Source organism: Chaetodon trifascialis, chromosome 11, assembly GCF_039877785.1.
Source record: "Chaetodon trifascialis isolate fChaTrf1 chromosome 11, fChaTrf1.hap1, whole genome shotgun sequence".
Lineage (NCBI taxonomy): Eukaryota > Metazoa > Chordata > Actinopteri > Chaetodontiformes > Chaetodontidae > Chaetodon > Chaetodon trifascialis.
In genome coordinates, this window is record NC_092066.1 from 21,195,977 (window position 1) to 21,218,458 (window position 22,482).

Genomic DNA, 22,482 nt, shown 5'->3' on the forward strand with positions numbered 1-22,482 from the left:
ACCAACTTGAACTAAATACTATAATTAATTATTTCAAACATCTGTTCTTTACCAGAAGAACCACTGAAATGAGTTGTTTTATAGTACAATCACATGTATTCTGAACACTGGGCCTCTGATTGGTGGGATTTATCTGACAGGTACTTGAAGAAAAGACACTGCCATATGTCATGCTGGACATACACACAGACAGACACACACGCACAGGCAGGATTACCTCAGTGCTGCTTAACACATGGCTGAGATGCAGCAAGCTTTGACCGAGGAGAGCTGAGGAGAAAAACCATAAACAGCCACCATCACAATGACGGTAAGATCACTTCCTCTGAGCTGTCCTCTCCTCAAAAACAGAAAATTTAACGTGAAATATTTAAGAACATGTTGATTCTTGAGCAGTCAACCATAATACAACTGAACGTTCATGGGTTGTCATAATTTCCCATGATTCTCTGCATGTAGAGCCTCTGTCTAAACACTAGATTGAATGAACAGTATAATATCAGCACTGTATGCTGCGATTCTTGGAGAGTGTTGCAGATTGCTGCAGATTCTTTAGATTTCCAGTTAGCTGCACTGCAAATTTGAAACCTGCTCAATAAACCTCAGCAGGTTGTAGAAGCCTGGCCCTGCTGGGGATTTTTCTCTGTAAATCCCAGTAAGGAGGCTAAACTACTTAGCACTGTCCACACAGCCTGCTGCTTCTGCCAATTCTGTAATTAGTGCTTTCACTTACATTCACAGGTGGAATGTTAAACAAATGCTTGGATAGAAAAATGCTCATTAATGCTTCCCCTTTCACAAGGATGGTGACAAGGACATGTGGATAGAGGGTATAAGGTAAAGATTTATGCTGCAAATTATGGATCTGTGCCTGTATTGTCCATTACCTGGAAACTGTGGAGGAGATGAGGATGAAGAGGCAGAGATGATCTACCTTCTGCAGACCTCACCTGCTCACCCCTACCAGAAAAGCCTGTTACATTTTATTATTATTATTATTATTATTATTATTATTATTGTTAAGTGATTTAACTGCTCAGTTATATCATATCTAGATATTGTATCTTTTGAAAATGGTATGTCTCTAAATGCTGTTTCAAAGCCTCTTCCACACTGCCAGGATTTATAAGACCAGATCCCTTAATTATATATTATATAATTATAATAAGGCTTTGCTGGAGTTTCTCCATTTCTGCATAGACCAACACCAAAGACCAAAAATCTGACTAATGGAGGGTTTGATGGGCCACCACCACAGGAAGGAGCTCAAGTCCTGATAAAAGACACCCATGCACATCCAAACTCAGCTCTATCTGGAGCAATAGGAAGGAGAGGAAGTAACTGACCTGTCGTGTGCAGAGCTTCCACCTGTCAACACTAGATGGCAGCACTGTCACATATTAATCATATATGGAAACTCATCATCCTTTCATCCATATTAAGGCAGCCATTCATCAAGAGGATTATTAGTTATTATCCATTATCAAGAGATATTTTTGGATTAGTGAATATAATCCCTGAGTTATAATCCAGATTATCTCTGGATGCCTTAATCAAATTTACAGTGGAGTGTTTTTTTATGCGCAACCCTGATTCCAAAAAAGTTGGAACGCTGTTTGAAATACTGATAAAAGAAGAATGCAATCATTTGCAAACAAACTGTGTTTACCAACAACGGTTTTGCAAAGTGTTCCTGAGCCCATGCAGTAATATCCTTTCTACAGTCATGAGTTCACAAAGTGGTGAACCTCACTCCATCCCTGCTTGTGAATGACTGAGCCTTTCCAGGACGCCCCTTTCACACCCAATCATGATACTATCACCTGTGACCAATGAACCTGTTTACCTGTGGAATGTTCCAAACAGGTGTTTTTGGAGCATTCCACATCTGTCTCAGTCTTTAGTTGCTCCTGTCCAACATGTTTGAAACATGTTGCTGCATCAAATTCAGAATAAGCAAATATTTACAAAAATCAATGAAGCTGATGAGGTCAAACATTAAATATATTGTCTTTGTACTGTTTTCAGTTGACTATATGTCAAAAAGGATTAGCAAATGATCACATTCTGTCTGATCTATGTTTTACACAGCATCTCCACTTTTTTTGGAATCATGGTTGTAAAAGTGTTTGAAATATATGAATCTGCAAAAAGGCAGTTATTAATCATCATTATCATTCATTTTCTCTGCTTATACTAAATACAGACTTTTTACATCCCATTACAAATAGCTGTCTGTAAGATATTTTCATTATGTATCACTCCACAACTTCTTTGCTCCTACTGACCATGAGTGAAGGCTGGAAGACCAAAGCCATGTTTTGATACAGTACTGTACGATGCACGCAGCTTTATTGTACGGGAAATATGTCTTTGACTACACCTTTGCAGAATACAACATTAAGACACTGAACATTAGAAGTAGAAACTGTATTATGTAGAGCAACATACAAAGGTTATCACTGGGTGCTGTGGAGTAATAGTTCATCAAAGTATAGGAGCAAGCAAAGATAATATAAATAAAATAACAGTAAAAGTACAGTTTCATGGTTGAAATTGCACTGGAAGTGAAAGACCTTTTGTAGATATTCTCTCCAGAGCTTTATATTCTCTCTTGTCAGAGGCATCGTGGTGTTCCTGACTAGCTAATGAAACTTTCTCCTGCTCATGTGTGTCCATCTCAGGGTTTCCAGGCTCTCACCATGTGGCAGAAGTTTCAGTTATTCTACCAAGGGATTCTGGAAAATGGAGGCGAGTCATTGTTTTCATCTTATTAATGCAATTACTCACATACATCACTTATATACAGATACTCATGCCAGACATTAGCACAATCTTTGCTTGATCTATGCTTCCTTTTTCTCTATCTAGACAAGAGGACTGACAATTGGCCGCTGGTCTACTCTCCTGTGCCAATCAGCTGTATCTTTCTGTGCTACCTGGTCATTATATGGGTTGGACCAAAGCTGATGGCAAATAGGCAGCCTGTCAACCTTAAACCCGTCCTGATAGTTTACAACTTCGCCATGGTCTGCCTGTCTGCATACATGTTCTATGAGGTACTACTGCGCTGCATGTGGCTACATTTGTAAGGGATGTATGTAGATGGGAAGCTGGATGTTGTAGCATCTGAAAATGAGTTAGTGTAGGATAACATAGTGCGAGGGTAGTGCTCTCTACTGTTTGCATGCCAGCAACGTCCGAACACCTGTTGATTTTTAAAACCTAAATCATCCAAGCTTGAAGTTTAAGAAGCTGTGATATTCGGGATATTAACAGGTGCAAATAGAAGCTGCTCTAATCAACATTGTTTTATACAGCAATGGATAAAGTGACTTTGTGTAATGTGAAACCCACTGTGAATAATACAATGACTGCAGCGCACTTCAGCTCTACAGAGCTTTATAGCATCTTTCAGTGTATTGTTTCCTTTGCTGCCCTCAACTTTTCTGTTTACTCTCACTGCTCTCATAGCCCAGTTTTGTTGGCTGCAGCAGGCAGTTGTTTTCAGTGAAAATGCTCCAAAAACCTGCTGTACACTACCTGCCAAGCACCAAACAGCAGGCAAACAAGGCAGCATTGCTGGTTAACATAGTCGAGTAATTAGCAGCTGAACAGCTACAGAGTCAATTTTGGACTTTGCCAGGAAAAAACACCACTCTAAATGCATGTTCAAAAAAAAAATAAATAAATAAATAAAAATTACTGCAGGTTTGAAAGAACAAAAATGCCCCATATTCTCAGATAACACCTCAGTATTTATGCGCCGCATTGTCGGAGTCGTCAGTGAAACAGGAAATGATTTCACTCATTCACAGCCAATTTGAGTTTGACAAAATGGGATGAAGGGTCCCTGTGATGACTGAGAGAAACCAAAGCAGAGATGAAGGCAGCTTTTGTCTTTCCAGTTCACAGCCTCTTCCTGGTTGGCCAGATACAGTCTGCTGTGCCAGCCAGTCGACTACAGTAGCAGCCCACTGGCCATGAGGGTAAATCTTTTTTACTACACTGTACTTTGTGCAACAATTTCTAGATAATGCTCCTCTCTGGAATTTGTCTTGTGCGTCCTCACACACAGGTTTTGGTGGACTACATAGACCTTGATGACCAAAATATTCTGCAAAAGTAACACACAAAATGTCATATGTATGCTAAAATTACAGTTTAAATATAGCTTGTTATACAAACATATTATCCAGAGTAGAAACCAGCTTATATAATGTAAAAAAAAACGAATAATAACATATTTTTCTTTTGGACAGATGGCTCGAGTGTGCTGGTGGTTCTACTTCTCCAAAGTTATAGAGCTCAGTGACACTGTGAGTATGAAAGGGGTGAAAAGAGTTATACTCATTTCTTAGTTCCATTTGAGATTCACAGTGTCTCCAGGAACCTTTATTCACTTTTCACACATGCGTATCAGTGCATGTGTTTCTGTACCTGCCTCTCTTCCTCTAACACCTCACCATACGCCTGCCTTTGTGTGTGTTTGTGTGGTTCAGATATTTTTCATCCTGAGGAAGAAGAACAGTCAGCTGACCTTCCTCCATGTCTACCACCACGCCACCATGATCTTTAACTGGTGGGCTGGGGTTAAGTATGTGGCTGGCGGCCAATGTGAGTACACACCGACCCACCCAGAACACACATGCTCATGTCGACGCAGTATGTGATGCTCACCCTGTGTATCTGTCCATAGCTTTCCTGATTGGTCTGATCAATTCCCTGGTCCATGTAGTGATGTATCTGTACTACGGCCTGGCGGCTTTGGGGCCGAGCATGTCCAAGTACCTCTGGTGGAAACGCTACCTCACCTCCCTGCAGCTGGTCAGTGTTTGCCTCTGTGTGTGTGTGTGTGTGTGTGTGTGTGTGAGAGAGAGAGAGAGAGAGACATTCACTCTGCGTGTGTTTTCCTTTCCTTCTCCTTTCTATTTTTATTTTAGGATTTTATCACTACCACATTCTGATCGGTGTCTCGATAAATGAACCACTTTACTATGTAAATGTGGCAAAATGCATGTTGGATCTCCTCGTTGGGTAATTTCACTGATCAGTTCTCTTTTATGTTTTAGCATAATTCAGTCAGATCATTTTGGATGCTGCTCTGTTTGTAGCTCCACCTGTAGAATAACGTCAGCCCTCTCTGATTAAACACATTTGAATAGAATCACTTTTAGCATCCTGTGAAATGATGCTGTTGCCAGCATTGAAGCATATTGGCAAGTCTTTGCCTCCTAGGACTGTTCAGGTATATGTCCAACAGCCTGAATGTTGCATAAGCTTGGAGTATTTAACTCTGACGAGCCTAACATGAGGCCTCCTGCTTTGTTTGTCATTGTTCTGACCAGCTGTTGGTATAACTAGACGGATTAGCAGCATTGATGCTCCTCAACTATTGGACCATCTGTTTTCTACCTCTAGCTTGATGAGGAGACAATGCATCCTGGTGTTTTTTGTCCTTCTATATGACTCTAACATATATAGGTCAGTATGGTGACCGACTGGCATTATATAACAATAACTGTACTGACTTCAGAGCTGACCCCCAGGCCTTGATTAATGGTTAGCTTTTCAGTTTGGTGAACTGAAGCTGTGATAGTTGAGCTGATTAGGGAGATGGAGATTGTCTGTGTGTGTATGGGGGGTTTCTTTTGTATTTTTGAGAGGCAATTATTGCATACACTGAAAGGGGAGGAGCGTGTGGAGGGGGATGGATAGATGCTCAACGTCATTTATGCTCATTGATACACATAACCTCATCCTGGGCCCCGAGTACTAGTGACTCTATGAAATGTATGGACACAGACCAGTCAACAGTACATAGTCAGACAATTCTGTGCAGAAACACAGTGACGCTGGACTATTCAGTATTAATGCTTGTCTTTTTTCAGCTGAATAAGCTTGCCGCTCTTGTCTGCACCTGTTTAACTGTGGCGACTGCTCGCAACAGAATCACTCTTTCAGTTCGTGCTGAAGAGGATCAAATTCTGTGTGTCAATTTAACACAATTCCTGACATAAATGCCTCTCTCTCTTTTTGGGAGAGGAGCTGACACAACCTGCAAGACGACAGCCACGTGGAAGTTAGCTTTGTGGCAACAGTGTGCTAATTGTCCAGCATATTAACTGCCAGCTGTCCACCAGTGGCCCTGGACACTATTATTGGATTATTGTAATTACATTGGGTGTTTATTTGACTATGTATAATGTCATTAAATAAATTAGAATTGTGTTGGAGCTGTACTTCTTTCATTATAAAGTATTTCTACAGCCAGTCCTTTGCTGGGCATGTTACATATATCTTGATGCTTTCAGCTGCCTCTGTCTGTCACATGACCATTGTCTTGTAGATGTCTGCATATGAATACAAGACAATGAATAATATGAATTAAAATATGATGATGAGATACACTGTAGCTTAATTATTAAATGTAATGATGAGGAGATAAGAGATAAAAACCATGTAGAAGAGTCAGAGTTTTGGGGAGCTCAGTACAGTTTCATGTGTTGATTGGCTGGATTTCACCTTTGCTGTGACATGCGCTGCATAATTTGATGCTTCCATGGCAAGATCAGTTTTTCACAAAGTAAATGCTGACTTTTGTTTTGTCGTGTAAAATTCTCTTATTTCAGATTGAGAATTTAGTTGTGATGGCTTTATACAGGCTGCAGTGGAGGAGGAAGCGTTGCACTGCTGTTCAAAGTGCCCCGATAATCTACCACTTGGTGCTGTCTCACTCTCTCTTGTATCTCCTGTCTGTCTGTCTGTCTGTCTGTCTGTCTGTCTGTCTGTCTGTCTGTCTGTCTGTCTGTCTGTCTGTCTGTCTGTCTGTCAGCTCCAGTTCTTCATAGTAACCATCCACACCACCTACAACCTGTTCGCTGACTGTGACTTCCCTGACTCCATGAACATGGTGGTGTTGGCTTACTCTCTCAGCCTCATCGCTCTCTTCAGTAACTTCTACTACCACAGCTACCTCGCCAAGAAGAAGAGCAAGAAGACATAGAGAGAGAGAGAGAGAGAGAGAGAGAGAGAGAGAGAGAGAGAGAGAGAGAGAGAGAGAGAGAAAGAAAGAAATCAGGCCTCCGTGATTGGTATGAAGAGGGAAAAGAATGAGACGAAAAGCTTTGGAAGATCGAACAGAGAGAGCAAAGGAAAGATGACAGAGGGATCTAAAAAGCCATATCTGCTTGTGGACTTCTTATATGTACAAATACATTAGCATACACATGAACATTTATACAATGACTTGTGTATAGAACTATAAAACTCATGTTTGTGATCAAATTAAACATTTTTCATCCTTTTTATGTTTTATGAAAGATGAATTTGTGGCTTAAACACACACACACACACACACACACACACACACACACACACACACACACACACACACACACACACACACACACAGAGAAATGTTTAGTATATTTATGAGGGTCTTTCATTTGCTGCATTCATTCCTTCCTCCCTTCTGTTCATTCATCCAGTATAAAGCCACAACACACTCAACACACATTAACCCTTGTTTCATCACTCCCTTCCCCCAGCTGTTAATAGATGAGACCCTCTAATCACCATTCCTGTTGCTTTATTCTTCTCCTCCACCCATTGGCTGGCAGTCACAGCCAATAAGCTGTTGGTTGCCATTAGCTCTATATCCCGCGTTCTCCATCTATTCCTCCCCTTTTTCAGATGAGGGGTCCCCTCCCCAGTTTAATCCCTCTTACCAACGGGGAAACCCCAGCCCACCCCACAAACCCCCGGGCTCCATCTGTCAGGATGTATAATCGTCTGAGTCCAACGATCCCACCCGCTCCCCCTTGTGGACAGAAATGAAAGAGTTATGAGACGAGTGAGGGAATGAACCATATCTGCTTCCCTTGCATTATATTTCCCCTGCCGTCATCACTTATTCCCATTCTGTTCACTATCTATTTCTCTGCTTTTATCCACGGCAGCATATTGGTTTTGACTGTCCTCTGTTCCAAACTCAGCAGGGGGGCCGACAAAATAACAGAACACCACATGAAAAAGCACTTTGAAGTGACTAAATCAAAGTTCCAGAGGCAGCTACTCAGGCCAGCCATTTTAATACCCATCAGCACAATGTGGCCATGCCTCTCTCAACAAAGTTCAGAGAATCACCACTTTGTGTGTGTTTTTCAAAGCGACGTGAAACCACTTAGAAAGAAAACAGAAGCCAAACTAGTGTCTGCAAAAAGAGGACATTTTAACACGGCAAGGTTATCGCTGGGTAAAAAGGAAAACACTGCAACAAAGCAGGAGGAGCTGCACTCGAAACTGACCGCAGAATTAAGTTGCAAATGCTTTGACACTTGAAAAGGGTTCGTAGACCTTTTTCACACTGAGCATTTCAAGATGTTAGAGAAGGAAAAGGCACAGGTGTAATTAATAACATCAATGATGACAGCATGCCATTAATGTGCATCAGTTCCAGGGATCTGTATGCTTACTCAAAAGAATGGCTTACTGAACACTTAACATGACATGAAAAAGGCTCTATTGTGCGCTTAAAATAGGTATACTGTAACAGGAGTGCAATTAAAAACCCATTTGCCTCAAAGTAACACAGAAAACTGGCATAAGGAGCACAGAATGTAGACCACTGAATCAGATATTATGGTCTGATGTATCGTCTTTCCTACACTCAGATCAGCTTGTGTTTGGAGAAAGAAAAAAGAACTCTTAACTCTAACATGGATGGTGTGTGGGTCATTAAAATGATTTCTTAGATGTATATGAGACTGTTTGAAAGCAGCCCAAGCCCCTGTAGCGCAAGATGAACATTAGGGAAGCAGCATGAAGTAAATCACTTCTTCCAGTCTCCGATTAGCGGACGGGAACATGATGGATGTCTATGAGATGCAAGAGGTGTCACTGGGGTTTATTTTCATTGGCCAACTGTTGTATTGACTCTGTGTTGTATTTTTGTTGTCTTCCTGGGATCCTGGAGAGGAGTTAAGTAAGTATCTAGTTATCATTATGGATTGTCTGCTAACGCTCCTATCAGCTAATAAAATGAACATACATTATAAAAGACAGTGAAAACATTCAACAATGAATAATTAAATCAAGACTACGAGCGGTCTGAGGCTGTGTCCTGACAGACAACAGCAATGCATGAAAAAACACCCCCGACTTATTCCTTTGAATGAGTGGGTTATGGCATAAAAACACAGAACTGTGTTAGGAAAAGTCTTAACTCAGTCTTTTCTGCAAAGCAGTGTAATTTCATTTGGCAAGGCACTGTGTTGTCCAATTAAATACATGCACATGACACAGACACAAGACACACGTGTGACTTCTTTCCATGATCTTGTCATTCAAAATAAGACTACAAGTTATCAAAAAAAGATCTGTGCTTGATTTCACTTGTCAAAACAATTTACAGAGCTATTCAAACTGCTCACAGACCCTTTTCTCTGTTGATCATTGCCTGCCTCTGTCTCTGTACACAAAGTGCATTCACTGTGAAAATGGGCAAGTTAATATTCAGCCGCCATCAGTGGAAATGAAGTTCCAAATGGGAACGTTAGCAGACAGGTAGGTAACCTAGATCAATGCCTAATAACTTTAGCCAGCCAGCAGTATCTTGCAAATGAATAGCCTGATTCAGGTCATCAAGCTTCACACTCCATGACAATAACAAGTGCTGGGAATATGTATGTGTTCATTTTACTGATAACCAATAAACAAGCAACAGCTACACACCGTTTGCGTCTGAAAAACTGATGGATGTCCATGCTGGTGAGTGCGCACACATGCCGCAGCACTTTGACTTCATCAGTCTGTAATCACCACATGTGGTGGCCACGCAGACCGCAGAGGAGAGGGTGAGAGGGGTGAGGAGGGGGAGAGGAGGGGGTGTCAGATAACACTGGTGAGAAAACCATCATAAAAAAGTGAGTAAACGCTATCTTGCATTGTAATAAAAGGTATGTGAACAGCGTTTCTGTGTGTCTACCCCCCCCCCCCCCCCCCACTACAGTCCTAGTAAGGCCTCAAGCATACACACACTGCACTTTGATGAGAAAACGACTGCAGATTTTGCCTGATTTCTTTATTGGTAGATGAAAAGCTCTTCTGAAGGCTGTGTGATGTCTGACACTTGGCTGACATCACACAGGAAGCATTTTGTAGGCTGTGTGTGTGTGTGTGTGTGTGTGTGTGTGTGTGTGTGTGTGTGTGTGTGTGTGTGTGTAATACGGCACTGTATGGCCAGTACTAAAATAATATAGAGCACACTTGTGTAGCATTATAAGCTATATTTTGCTGCTGGCAAGTACTTAATCTGCTCTCCATCTCAACACAAGTGTGATACAAGCACACCCACAAAGACACACGTAGCTGATTGCCAGAAGCCAATTTAAAGAGTGATGTCCCTCGGCCTCACTGCAGGCACAGCTCCAGGTTGATTACTGCTGAGTGCTGCGCAGCTCAGGTATGACTGACTTTCTGGCTCACAGTCGCTTTGATCAACTTTCAATTTTACAACCAGATGATGGGCTTCATCTTGAGTGTTTAGTGAGTTACGGTGCTTTTGAGACAATGCCAAGCTAGTTACAGACGTCACCGAAGCATTAACACGTTTCATTCATGTTTGACATGATTGAAAAACTTTTGATCGGCATCCGTGTTAATTAAAGCACTTTGAATGCCACGGCTGATACAGACATGAATAGACACAAAAAAAAAAAAAAAAAAAAAAAAAAGAGCAGCCGCTGTGCTGTGAAAGTGCTTAAACCTGTGCTTCATGAATCTTGTTTGTGAATAACCTTGTGTCGGTCTCCTTGGTAACAGTGTTTGCCAGTGTTTGGGCTGCGGTCAGCTAGAGGCAGAGTGTAATTAATAATCAGGTTAGAGAGAGAGGATACTGAAGCGCTCTACAAGCTGCTGCTGCTAACTTCCTAGCTAGTGAGAGGGGCAGGGATACACACCACCACACACACACACACACACACACACACACACACACACACACACACACACACACACACACACACACACAAACACACAGTTGACAGTGAGAGAGGTCTGAGAATAAGAGGCTGTTGAAGTGTGCTTAAAGGTGAACCACTGGGTTGTTTCATACAATTAGGGTTAACAAGAGGCTGCAGCAATCTAAACCGTGATGGGAGCACACTCAACCACAGACAAGCTAGTGTTAATCAGCCAATCAACCAGCTAGTAGCTCCCTGTCAAGTGTATGTGTGTGTGTGTGTGTGTGTGTGTGTGTGTGTATGTGTGTGTAATTAAGCATGAAAGTCTAAGTAGTCGCCAACACAGACTCTTAGAGAGGAGATGGTCTTTTTTCCCTTTTGTCTCCTTCTTTTTCCCAACCTCGAGCATAAATCACGTCAGCTAAAAAATCTATCAGTCACTTTGTCATTACTCGAGTCGTGTGCGTGCATGCGTGTCTGCATGTGTCTTTGTTTTCAACAAGAGACGCCCCATCTGTCGGTAACATCGTCCCCATTTGCGGACAATGGGATGAACCCAATGCCACCTGTATCTGTGGTATCAAAGTTATATGGGGATGTGCCATTTATCTTGGCAGGCAGATAGCTTGATTTATAGTGCTTATTGTTTGTTGTGGGACCAACAATATCGGGCGAAAAGAGATTTGTTTCAAAGGGGCTCAGGCCCACTGGGCATTATTTGATTTGATTCATATTTGCATGAACCTGATTCTGATTTGCCCTGTTAGCCCAAATTAATTCCTAGTACAGATGTCACTTTTTAGCCATGCTAGCAGCGTGACTTGAGGGATGGGCCTGTGGCTCACTCAGTCTTCCACTTTGGTCCAAACTGAAATATCTCAAACAACTGAATGGATTGCTATGAAATTTGTCCACACATTCATGCTTCCAGGAAGGTTAATCCTACTGGATTTTGTGGTGCCATCCTGAGGTGGCCATTTTTAGTTTTGGGTGAAATATCTCAAAAACCATGGAATGGATTTTCAGTGATCTTTGTGGATTTGTGGACACTTTTTTTTCACTTTGTACTAGTGCCATCATCATCATCATCATCTTATTGTTGTATAATACCTACAAAACTACAACATTCCCATCAGCCTCAGCTATAACTTGTATGTAGTGCTAAGAAGCAAACAGTAGTACACACACATGCTAAAGTAAAATGGTGAACATGGTAAGCATTATGCTCGTTAAACGTCAACATGCTAGCATTGCCACTGTTGTGACCGTATTAGAATTCTGATGTTAGCATTTAGCTTAAAGCACCACTGTTAAAGTAGCATGGGCACCAACATTGCTGTAGATTCTTGTTGTTTTTTTTGACCTGTAATGATTTGTTAAAAGGCAAAATTCATGATTTAGAAGCACAAGCGGCCTTGAACTCCAGCGGCAGTGTTCCTGAAATGACTCATTGCACACTGTCGCCCTCAGTAAAGTAGGCTGGTGTTGCTCTCTTCGCAAAAGAGTGGAGTGAACCAGCAGGCCATGCTGAACAGATAATCAAAACATGACTGAGAAGCAATGTAAGGAAGCATTCTGGATTTCACCGAGCAGTGGATGAAGCTAAGGCTGCTAATCTACAGCTTGTCACTCAAGAGAGGCAGAACAGAACAGAATGTACTTTAAGCTGCATGCGTTGTCAAATCAGTTTGAATAAGTTGCATGTTTGTTTAAATTTGTTTGAACTTGACATCACAAATCTCTTCCTGGCAATTGTGGTTGCTGATACAGTTACCCTATCGACCACTAAAAATTAGATGCCTCACAGCAAGAAGGTCGCTAGTTCGATCCCCGGGTCGGGCAGGGCCTTTCTGTGCAAAATTTGCATGTTCTTCCCGTGCATGCGTGGGTTCTCTCTGGGCACTCCGGCTTCCTCCCACAGACCAAAAACATGCTCATTAGGTTAATTGGTGACTCTAAATTGTTCTTAGGTGTGAATGTGAGCGTGAATGGTTGTCTGTCTGTATATGTTGCCCTGCAATCGACTGGCGACCGGGTCAGGGTGTACCCCGCCTCTCGTCCGTTGACAGCTGGGATAGGCTAAGCTGAACTTAATTTAAACTGATCCATTCCATCAAAATTCAGCTCAGAAATGAAGGATGTACCCATGAGCTGCTACAGAACAGCCAAGGCAAATCAACTTTTCCATTTGCATGTTCACAGCAGTGACGTTTTTAGTTTAAATCAAGCTGTTTCGCACAAAAAGAATAGTCTGTCTTTACATAGAACACTGTGGAAAAGACCACTGCAGCTACGTTTCCATTAGGAACCAGTCTATCCACAGTACAGTACAGCCTGGCCTCTTTCACACTGTATTCTTGCAGTCAGAGCTTTGAAGGCCACTTTAAAGTCAGTATGACAACTTCATGACATGACCCCTTTTTCATGTGTGCACAAGTGTTGTCAGGTGACTTTGTTCTCAGTCTTCAGTGAGACTTGTAGGTCTCACTGACAAAATCCAAAATATGTTCATTGTCTGGGCAGACTGGAAGACACAGCATACTAGTCAAAGACCTGAGAGGCAGGGAAATATAGAGCCCCAAAAGGGTAATGTAGGGATTTTTGAAACTATGCTTGTGTTCTCTCTCAAGCAAGAAAATTTATTCTAAATGAAAACAAAAGTATTGCAAGGAACACAAAAAATGCAAAAGAAATTTCACCATGACCCTTAAGGGAGTCCACAGGGGAAAGACAAAGAGTGTAAAATACAAAGACTTCTGTGCAGACAAAGGGAGAGAAACAGGTGGTGTAGCATTTGTTAGCATCAGTGCGGTATGGCAGAACTGGAAATATTGGAATTTGTTAGTTTTTGCTCTGGAGCTACAGAAAGCCAAAGTCCCACTTGCTCCCCTCTGTCTCAGTAGCTTATGGGTTTCTTTCTTTTTTCTGTTGTGGCACCTCAGCTCTGTTTGCCGACCATCAACAGATGACCGCATGCAGAAACACTGAAGTCTTGTCTTTAATGTGAAGTTTCAAACTTTTGCATATCTCTTCAAAAACCTTGATAATTCTTGGATTGCTGTATTTCCAGTATTTAAGATAAATGTGTCAAAACATGTGCAGAATGAGCCCGTTCTCACAAGGGAAACGATTTATAGGTTGACTTTGCAAGTAGATTATTAGAACCAATATTTACGTTTATTGTTGGCAGTGACCTCTAGTGGTCAAAGGAGGAAGTCAGATGACGTAGTACAAAGAACAAGACAATCCGCATTTGGGGGACGGTGGGGTGGAGGTATGGGTAAACCCCAAGACTTTCACCCAGGAGACTGGTGTTCTTTGTCTCATGTGAGATGCTGACCAATTTAAAGTTACGTAACATTCTTAACTTACGTCATGTTCGTAAAATTAACATACCTATTTTAACCCATGATCTCGTCCTAAACCTAAACAAGTAGTTTTTTTTGCCTAAACCTGAAACTGCTGACACACTTAGCTACTTAAACTGTGATTCTATATTGCAGTATTCTTCATTGTCTCTTGAAAATATAATACGTAGATCAGCTGATAATGAAAAGCTAAGTAAAAATATTACAACCTCTGTTCACTAGCTTGCTCTCAAACGTATTATGAACCTCTTTGTGCTCTGCTCAGCCCAGCACACGCCTATCACCTCCTTACATTATTTAAAGCACAAAGGTATTTCTCCACACCCCCTTTCTTCTCCACTTTCCCATTACTTTTTTCTTTGCTCTGCTTGCCTTCCATCTGTTCTGCAGATCTCTTCCTCAGCTTTCATATCTCCTCTCTCGTCTCCTCTTCATGCCTCACCTCATCTTTCCTCTCACTCCTACACTCTCTGTCCCACGTCCCTTCATTCTTCCCAACAGGTCTTTCCACTCCTTTCTCCTACACTCTCAACTCTTTGCCTGGCCTCACTTCTTTACCCTCTGTCTCCTTCTGTGTCTCCTTCCTGCCATCCTTTCCTCTCATCTCCCTTCACCCCTTCCTTTCTCCTCCTCCCCTCCTGCTGTCACCCCTCCTCTCGCCGCCTCGTTTCACCCTCTGATGATTGCTGAGCACATTTCATTTGACATGAAGACAAAGGGCTGAGTACACATGTGGTTTCTCTGCAAGTCCTGTGTAATATGAAATATTAATGCAGGCATAATTTGGCTCCCTGGATGACGGGTGGAGGTGGGGATGGTGGGGGCTTTATAATCACCAGTGGCTGCCGTTTCCTTCCCCAAATGATGGTATAGCTGTCAGGATGGATTGAGAAACAGTAAAGATAACAATAACAGAATGCTTACTGTTGGCGGCTACCGTGGCCTATTTCTGTCTCAGGGTTTAATGGTTAAATTGGCTCGTGTCCCGAGTTACTGAGGCAGCTGTCTCTGTCAGGCTTTTCAAAGTTAAAGGTGCTATGTACAGCATTTTTCAGCCATCAACAGTCATGGTCAAATTGGTTGTGATAGACTGCTATAATTACCATAAACAATTGGAAGCCTCACTTGCACACCAGTGATTTTTCTAGCCCTATGTGTTATATTTGCCATTAACCACGTTGCTGCAATGATGTTTCTATTTGTTCCTTCCCCTCTCTTTGCTCTCCTCAGTCATATGTGCTTTTATGAAACACTCACCTTGACTAACTCCAACATTAAAATGCTACTTAAAGACTTTTTGTGGCAAAAAATGTTTTCATTTTTTATTATGAAACATCTAGCAGACATGGAGGATCATTAGCATTCATTTAGAGTCATATATCTGGTGTATTTTAACGCTGTCTCCACCAACTCCACTCTCCACTGTGCTCACCAGCTGGTGGCTAGTGCTGCTCGTCTGTCATTTGGTGCAAAAGCATACAGCAGGTTGTAACTGAGAAAAGCCTCCTGCAGCTGGATGCACGGTTGATAAGATTGGTGAGAGTCAACCTGATGGGAGCTGCAGAGTCTGTGATGTGGGTTTGTTACCATGTGTACTGTCAAATTAAACATTGGTGATTGGTGCTGCTGCAAATACATTTTGCAGAGCATAGGATTGTGCTACGCTGCCTTTTTTAGACACTATTGCCGCTGAAAATATTTTACAAAAGGAGAAAAACCGCTGTGGCTTCCGCTGCTCGTTGAACAAGGACAAACTCTTTCATATCAGACCGGCACAAAGTCACTCTCGTGCTGGAATGTGTGCTTGTTAGAGCCTGTTTATGTGCTTATGTCCTCTTGGTGTCACCTGCAGCCGATTCAGTCTGTCCATCTCCATCTCCCTCTTTCAGGAATTCATTTGAAGAATTATAATGTAACTGATTGACTGACCCATGTGTTCTTCTCTCAACGCGACATAGCACAAAACTTTTGCATCAAAGGCAAACATGTGGGCACACACACACACGCACGCACGCACGCACACACGCACGCACGCGCACACACACACACACACACACACACACACACACACACACACACACACACACACACACACACACACACACACACACACACACTGTATGATGCCCTGCACACACACAAGGTCACAATTTGTCTTTCACATATTTAATTCTCTCACTATATATTTTTTCTCTGTTGCTCTTTCTTTCACACTCACTCACACAGATACCACACATCTCTCCCTCTCTCTCTCTCTCTCTCTCTCTCTCTCTCTCTCTCTCTCTCTCACACACACACACACACACACACACATAGGCTACAGTTGCATCACCAGTGAATTACCATGCCGTTCCGCGTTATTAAACATGACACTCGGCCTAGATAATGGAGCCTTTCTTCATCTCAATTTGGAAGGCTAATCTTATTGCTTTGATTAGCAGCAGCTGCATTTGCATATCAAGGCCTCCCCTCCTTTAATTCCTCCATCGCAAATCCCCTCTTTATAGCTGTAGATAAAAGGAATCTATCTATATGTATCTTTCTTTAGAATCTTTTATTCCTCCCCCCTTCCCCTCTCTTGTTCTTCGTTAACTCCTTGTTCATTGCTTCATATTCTTGTTTTCTTGTGTTCTGTAGTCATCATCAGCTCAGCTTAGTCATCTTTATTTTTCTCCTTCTTCACGTGGATGGAAAGATGCCTATCATAAAACAAGAGGCGAGGCAAAAGTAAAGCATGACTTCATCGAGATATGACTGGACAGGCAATGGCCAGTAATCCTGGTTACTTATTGTCCAGAAGGATTCCCACTCCGTGAACTAAGATCAGAAAGAAAGGGAATGTTTCAGCAAAAGTTTAAATTACAGCCTACTATTAAAATGTAACCACGAGGTTACAACTTTGACAATAAACTTCAACAACTGCACTTTGCTCACTATTCACTGCTGTGAATGGGTGGATTTGGTTTGACCCTGAGACAGTTAAAGCAAAAATAAACCAACAGAGTGACTGCTAGTTTTTCCAGATAGGGACAATCTGCATAAAATCAAATTCAGGTTGCAAGAGACAATTACATCATACGTTAACATGTGGATACCGCTAAAATAAAGCCACTCGCTAAATCTGATCATCTTTAACTTTGTACTTACTTGCCATATATTTCTCAACCCTGACCAAACATGACACTCCATTGCTCCATTGCACCATTGCTCGACGCATGTGGCAGATACAGTATGGTTGAGATGAAGCGGTGGTCATCTTACTGTCAGATCAGCAATCGCTGCTGATTAAAAGTCAGCTGCACTCTTGGAAAAGCAGTAATGGACAATGTGTAATATATGTCATGAGGGTGTATTTCTGCAGTGCCTGTTCTATAAATTGAGTATAAGTGCATTAATATTCAGATACATGCGTAAAGACAGGGAAGAGATCAGGGTATCTGATGAAAGCCAAATTTCCTCTAAATCAGAGCACTTAAGATACATCTCAACAATATCTTCTATATACTGTAGTTGTGAAGCCAAACATTTTTTTTTTTTTTTTTTTCAAAACTTAAAAGCTACTGCACTATTTGACATCAAACAGTGGCATGAATAAGATATAAAGGTGTGGGTGTATCCAGCAGTAAAACAGGTAGAGAGAGAGAGAGACATTCATCCATGTAAATGTGTATGTATATATACGTAGAAGAGTGTGTTATTGTCATCATCTTATTAATTTTCATTACAGGTGAATAATATGCCAAAGCTGAGGCATTTCTGTTCATTATGCTCCATTAATTACCTGCATGTTCACACACTGTTTAGTAATAGTAAGAAGATAAATCAGCATCGGTGTGTTCCGTAAGGTCAAATGCAAAAGAATTAAAGGTCAACCTGAGCCTGATGTCATGTCATGGTGTAGAACACATCCACCCAGCTGATGTGTAATATATAAAGATGCTGTGCACTTCTGCACATTGACCTCTTGTGCTTGTGTCTGTGTCTTTGTGTTTGTATGTGCGTGTGTATGTGTGTGTGTGAGAGAGAGAGAGAGAGGGAGAAAGAGAAAGACAGTAAAAAGAGAGACAGAGATAGTGGGTGTCTTTTATAGGATGTTGGCCAATATGATGTTTTATGTATCCATAAAGAGCTCCAAGGCCATGCTGACTTTTCATGCTTTAGAAACACTGCCAGTGGTCTGTGAAAATGGCTGTATTGTGCGAGATCGAAGTTAAGTGCAGCATCAAAAGCTTTTACCTATTCACAGTTCATCAGAATTGAAAGCCTGAGCTGCTTCAGTCATGTAGTCACCTTAATAATGGACAATTTTAGAGCCACCAATATGTACAAGCAACATTATACTGTAATTCTATTACCAGTGTGGCCATGTACTGTGTTTTTTTAAAGGTTGATTTAAGAAGCGCCAGTTTTTGTCACTGGTTTGCTGTATTTCTTCAATTTGATGCAGCAGATCTGGTGTCAGAACACTCTCAATTATCTGCAGGGAATAATATTTCTTCATATATTTTGTGCTATCAGTTATAAGTCAGTTATATAAAACACTTTAGCTTTATCATAATAAAGCAGACACACTGACAGCTGGAAATCAAACATTCCATATATTCAACATTTTTCACATTTTGCTCACAGTTTGCTCACTGATTTGACTGTAAATGCTGAATATGGAAAACCAAATAACACAAAACGAAATTATTATCAAACCATTTTAATAAAACTTTATTCATGAGCGTACATTGTCATCTCCACATTCCCATCAAGTACACTGCACCGAGCACACTACAAATGGCAGTTTTATTACATTTCGCCCATTTTACCAATCAATACACCTTCAATGCAATGACATGACCTGGCCACAGGTTTTCTGTCAATCAGTTTTTGGTCAACAATTGTCCAATGAAAAGCCCAAAACCAACAATGAATCAATCCCAGCAAGTATTGTGTGTGTGTGTGTGTGTATCCAAAAACTGACATATATTTATACTATCATACTATTCCTCTGTGCCATAGAGCTCCATTGTTGTCCAAAAACTATTACAAATACACTTCAATAAGCCACACTGTTGCACTGGGTGACGTGTTCCTTTATAACAATGAACACAAACACTAGTTTATGTTGACTACTTACAAGTGTACCAAATACACACATGCAAATAGACCCAAACAGTTTTTAAGGGTTAACGTCTTCAGAAAGAACCTGTTTAGGAAAGACGACCAGAGACAGGTTGTGTGAAACATTCTTGGTTTTGGTCTTTTTTATAGGATTTGATGACAATGAAACATACACTATTTTGCCGCTTTGTAATGCAGTCTTGGTACAGCCGCCCCACTCGTAATAATAAAACCATGGTTATTTGTATTCCCTTAGATAAATATAAAGATTATAAAGTACTAAAATGACTCATATCGGATCTCATTACAGTTTTTTCAGTGCCATTCTCGGAGCAAAGACCTTGAATGAGTCTATGATGATCTTTTTACAGATCAAGACCATTCATAATGTAAGATAACAAACAACTTCAAATACATTTTAAAACAATGGTTTTTATTTGATTTTAGGCTCTGGGGCAGTAAAAGTGGAGGGTGTGACCATAAAGCCATTGCAGGAGAGTTCACTGACCTGGAGGTGAGCTACCAGCGTGCCCTGATCAGCAGTCAGCATTTTACTCACTGCTTGGGAAGTCCATAAACGCCCATTTAGGTAGGTTATTGCCCTCTCCCTCGTAGCCTATTGTAGTCATCATCTTCAGCTGTAATCGCTCTCTTGTGTCATCATATGCAGATGAAGGAGCGGTGGCGAGAGGTGCACAGTATATAAGCAGGGAACAGTCTCAGTCTCAGTACCCTGATTTTCCATCAGCTCGCCTCAGCATCTCTGCTCTTACGCCTCCATCCACCAACAACACCAACATGGCCTTCGCTGGAAGATGGGAAACCGAAAGCCAGGAGGGATATGATGACTTCTGCAAGATAGTTGGTGAGATAGACTCAATCTAAAACATTTCTCAGCCAAAACAACATATGCATTTTACTGCTTCATCCTCTGATTCTCTGGTCTAATTTGTGCGATTCTAACTTCACACTCCTACTCTTTTCCCACTATAGGTATCCCTGCTGACATCATTGAGAAGGGTCGTGATTACAAGTTGATTACAGAGGTCACCCAGGATGGCAATGACTTCAGCTGGACCCAGGTCTACCCCACAAACGCCAGGGTCACCAACAAGTTCACCGTTGGCAAGGAGTGTGACATGGAGACCATCGGAGGAAAGAAATTCAAGGTAGGAATCCAGAATTTAAGCTTCCAGTTGTGCGGGGCAGAAATATGAAGGTGATAATAAACAGCAGCAGGAAGGGAAGGAAGGATGAATGTACCCTGTTTCCTTGACTGACGATAACCTGTGTGTTTTCAGGCCACTGTGCACATGGAGGCAGGCAAGCTCAACGTGACCTTCCCCAACTACCACCAGGTCACTGAAATCAGTGGAGGCAAGCTCATTGAGGTGAACACACTCACTTAGGCTTTTAGTGTGGGAACCTAGCACGATGACAGCAGTTATTATAATGAACACCACGCAAGGATTATTAGAGTCATTAATGTTATATTTCTGCAGGCAGGGATAGGCATTTACTCAGAAGAAAAACACTCAAACACTGAGCGGTGCAAATGATTGCATCTTAACGGGCGATTCTCCACTCACAGTTACCCGTTCAAACCTGTGTCGGCGTGAGATAATACCCTAAATGTTTCCTATCTACAGTTCCATGTGTTTCCATTCCTGCTCCTGTTTTGGAGAAATTTTCAAAAGTCAAACATGTTGATGTGGATTTATGTATGTATAATTTTAGATTTTAAGACTAAAAACAGATAAAAACGGCTTTTGACCATGAATGAGTGACTTTTGGGAGTAAAAGCTGAGAAGATATTTCAGTATGTTTAATGAGTCTTACTGTATCGGTATCAGTCACAAGCTGAATGCATATTTACCAGTGGAATTGTTTTGGGAACTATCATAGCCACCGATTACATTACACTGTAGAGATAATGAAGCATCAAGGCAGTGGAATAACAAAGTCCTTGCTTTAATAATTCATTATTTTGTCTGTCTTTCTCTAGACCTCCAAAGCCGGCTCTGTAGTGCTGAAGAGGACCAGCAAGAAGCTGTGAGTGCTGACTGACCTTCCACCTCTCACACTTACAATGGAGACCTCAGAACTACAGAACTTCAACTAATAAAGAAAATGATACTAACATGAACGTGTATCCATTTATTCTTTCTAGTGTGTGTGTGTTTGTGTGTACCCACCATACTTTTAAGGATAATGTGTGATCTTTGGATAAGAAAATGTCAGCCACTGCTTCTTCTGAAATATAAGATTAGTTTATGCAAGAATCAGACAATGGCTTTTGATTAATACCACAGCTTAAAGGGAGTCAGCGGATCCAGCTTTGCAGGGTTTGGCAGCAGAGCCAGCAGCATAAGACTTCTATTGAAATGTGTTTAACTCTCAGAAATATGCTTATCTCAAGCTACTTAACCTATGAGTCCTGCAACAACGGTTGCAAAGGTTCCCATAGGCCTCATTAGCACCAAAATGTATGCGTCTCTAATCACAAACTAGATATGGCAATGACCATTGAGAAATTCAAGAATGGAATCTAAAGATGACACAATTCAATCAGTATTTTGAGACTGCATGAATTCCATATTCATTTAGACTAACCTCACCTGCTGCAGGGGTGACTGCTGTACATTATCAAGCCAGCCATCTGTTATTTCACTGAAAGGAAAACTGTGTTCAGTTTGACTTCATTGCCATAGTAATGGCAGCATGGCACAAAAAGAGCACAAAAAAATAAAGAGTAAAACACGTAAATCAGCTGCTGGAATAGTGGATGCTGCAGGTGCATGTGTCTAAATCAAGCCTGATCCTGGATAGTCATACCATATGTCAGGTTCCAGGATGGGAGGAAGTCATGCTTGCGGGTGCTGATGTTTTTTTTATGTTTATTCTTCTATTGATTAAAGTAGCTGCTGATCCATTCTGTTGGACGTGCATGAAACACATCATTAAAAAGCATGGAAGACAACAGATTAATACATGTTGATAATCAACAGATAAAAAAACAAAGTTAAGATGCTGTGCTACAC

General features: G+C 41.3%; 2 protein-coding genes across 2 annotated transcripts; both read left to right on the plus strand.

Annotated features, from left to right (window-relative positions):
- The first annotated feature begins 234 nt into the window (after positions 1 to 234).
- elovl8a (ELOVL fatty acid elongase 8a) lies at positions 235 to 7,020 on the plus strand. Its single transcript, XM_070973869.1, has 8 exons — positions 235 to 310; positions 2,685 to 2,751; positions 2,872 to 3,059; positions 3,909 to 3,989; positions 4,263 to 4,319; positions 4,503 to 4,617; positions 4,700 to 4,827; positions 6,836 to 7,020. Exons 1-8 carry the CDS (start codon positions 305 to 307, stop codon positions 7,004 to 7,006), a joined length of 813 nt encoding a protein of 270 aa, XP_070829970.1. The 5' UTR covers positions 235 to 304; the 3' UTR covers positions 7,007 to 7,020.
- Positions 7,021 to 20,192: 13,172 nt separating this feature from the next.
- On the plus strand, positions 20,193 to 21,497 carry LOC139339264 (gastrotropin-like). The gene is made up of 4 exons (XM_070974797.1): positions 20,193 to 20,306; positions 20,435 to 20,610; positions 20,743 to 20,832; positions 21,447 to 21,497. Exons 1-4 carry the CDS (start codon positions 20,240 to 20,242, stop codon positions 21,495 to 21,497), a joined length of 384 nt encoding a protein of 127 aa, XP_070830898.1. The 5' UTR covers positions 20,193 to 20,239.
- Positions 21,498 to 22,482: the final 985 nt, after the last annotated feature.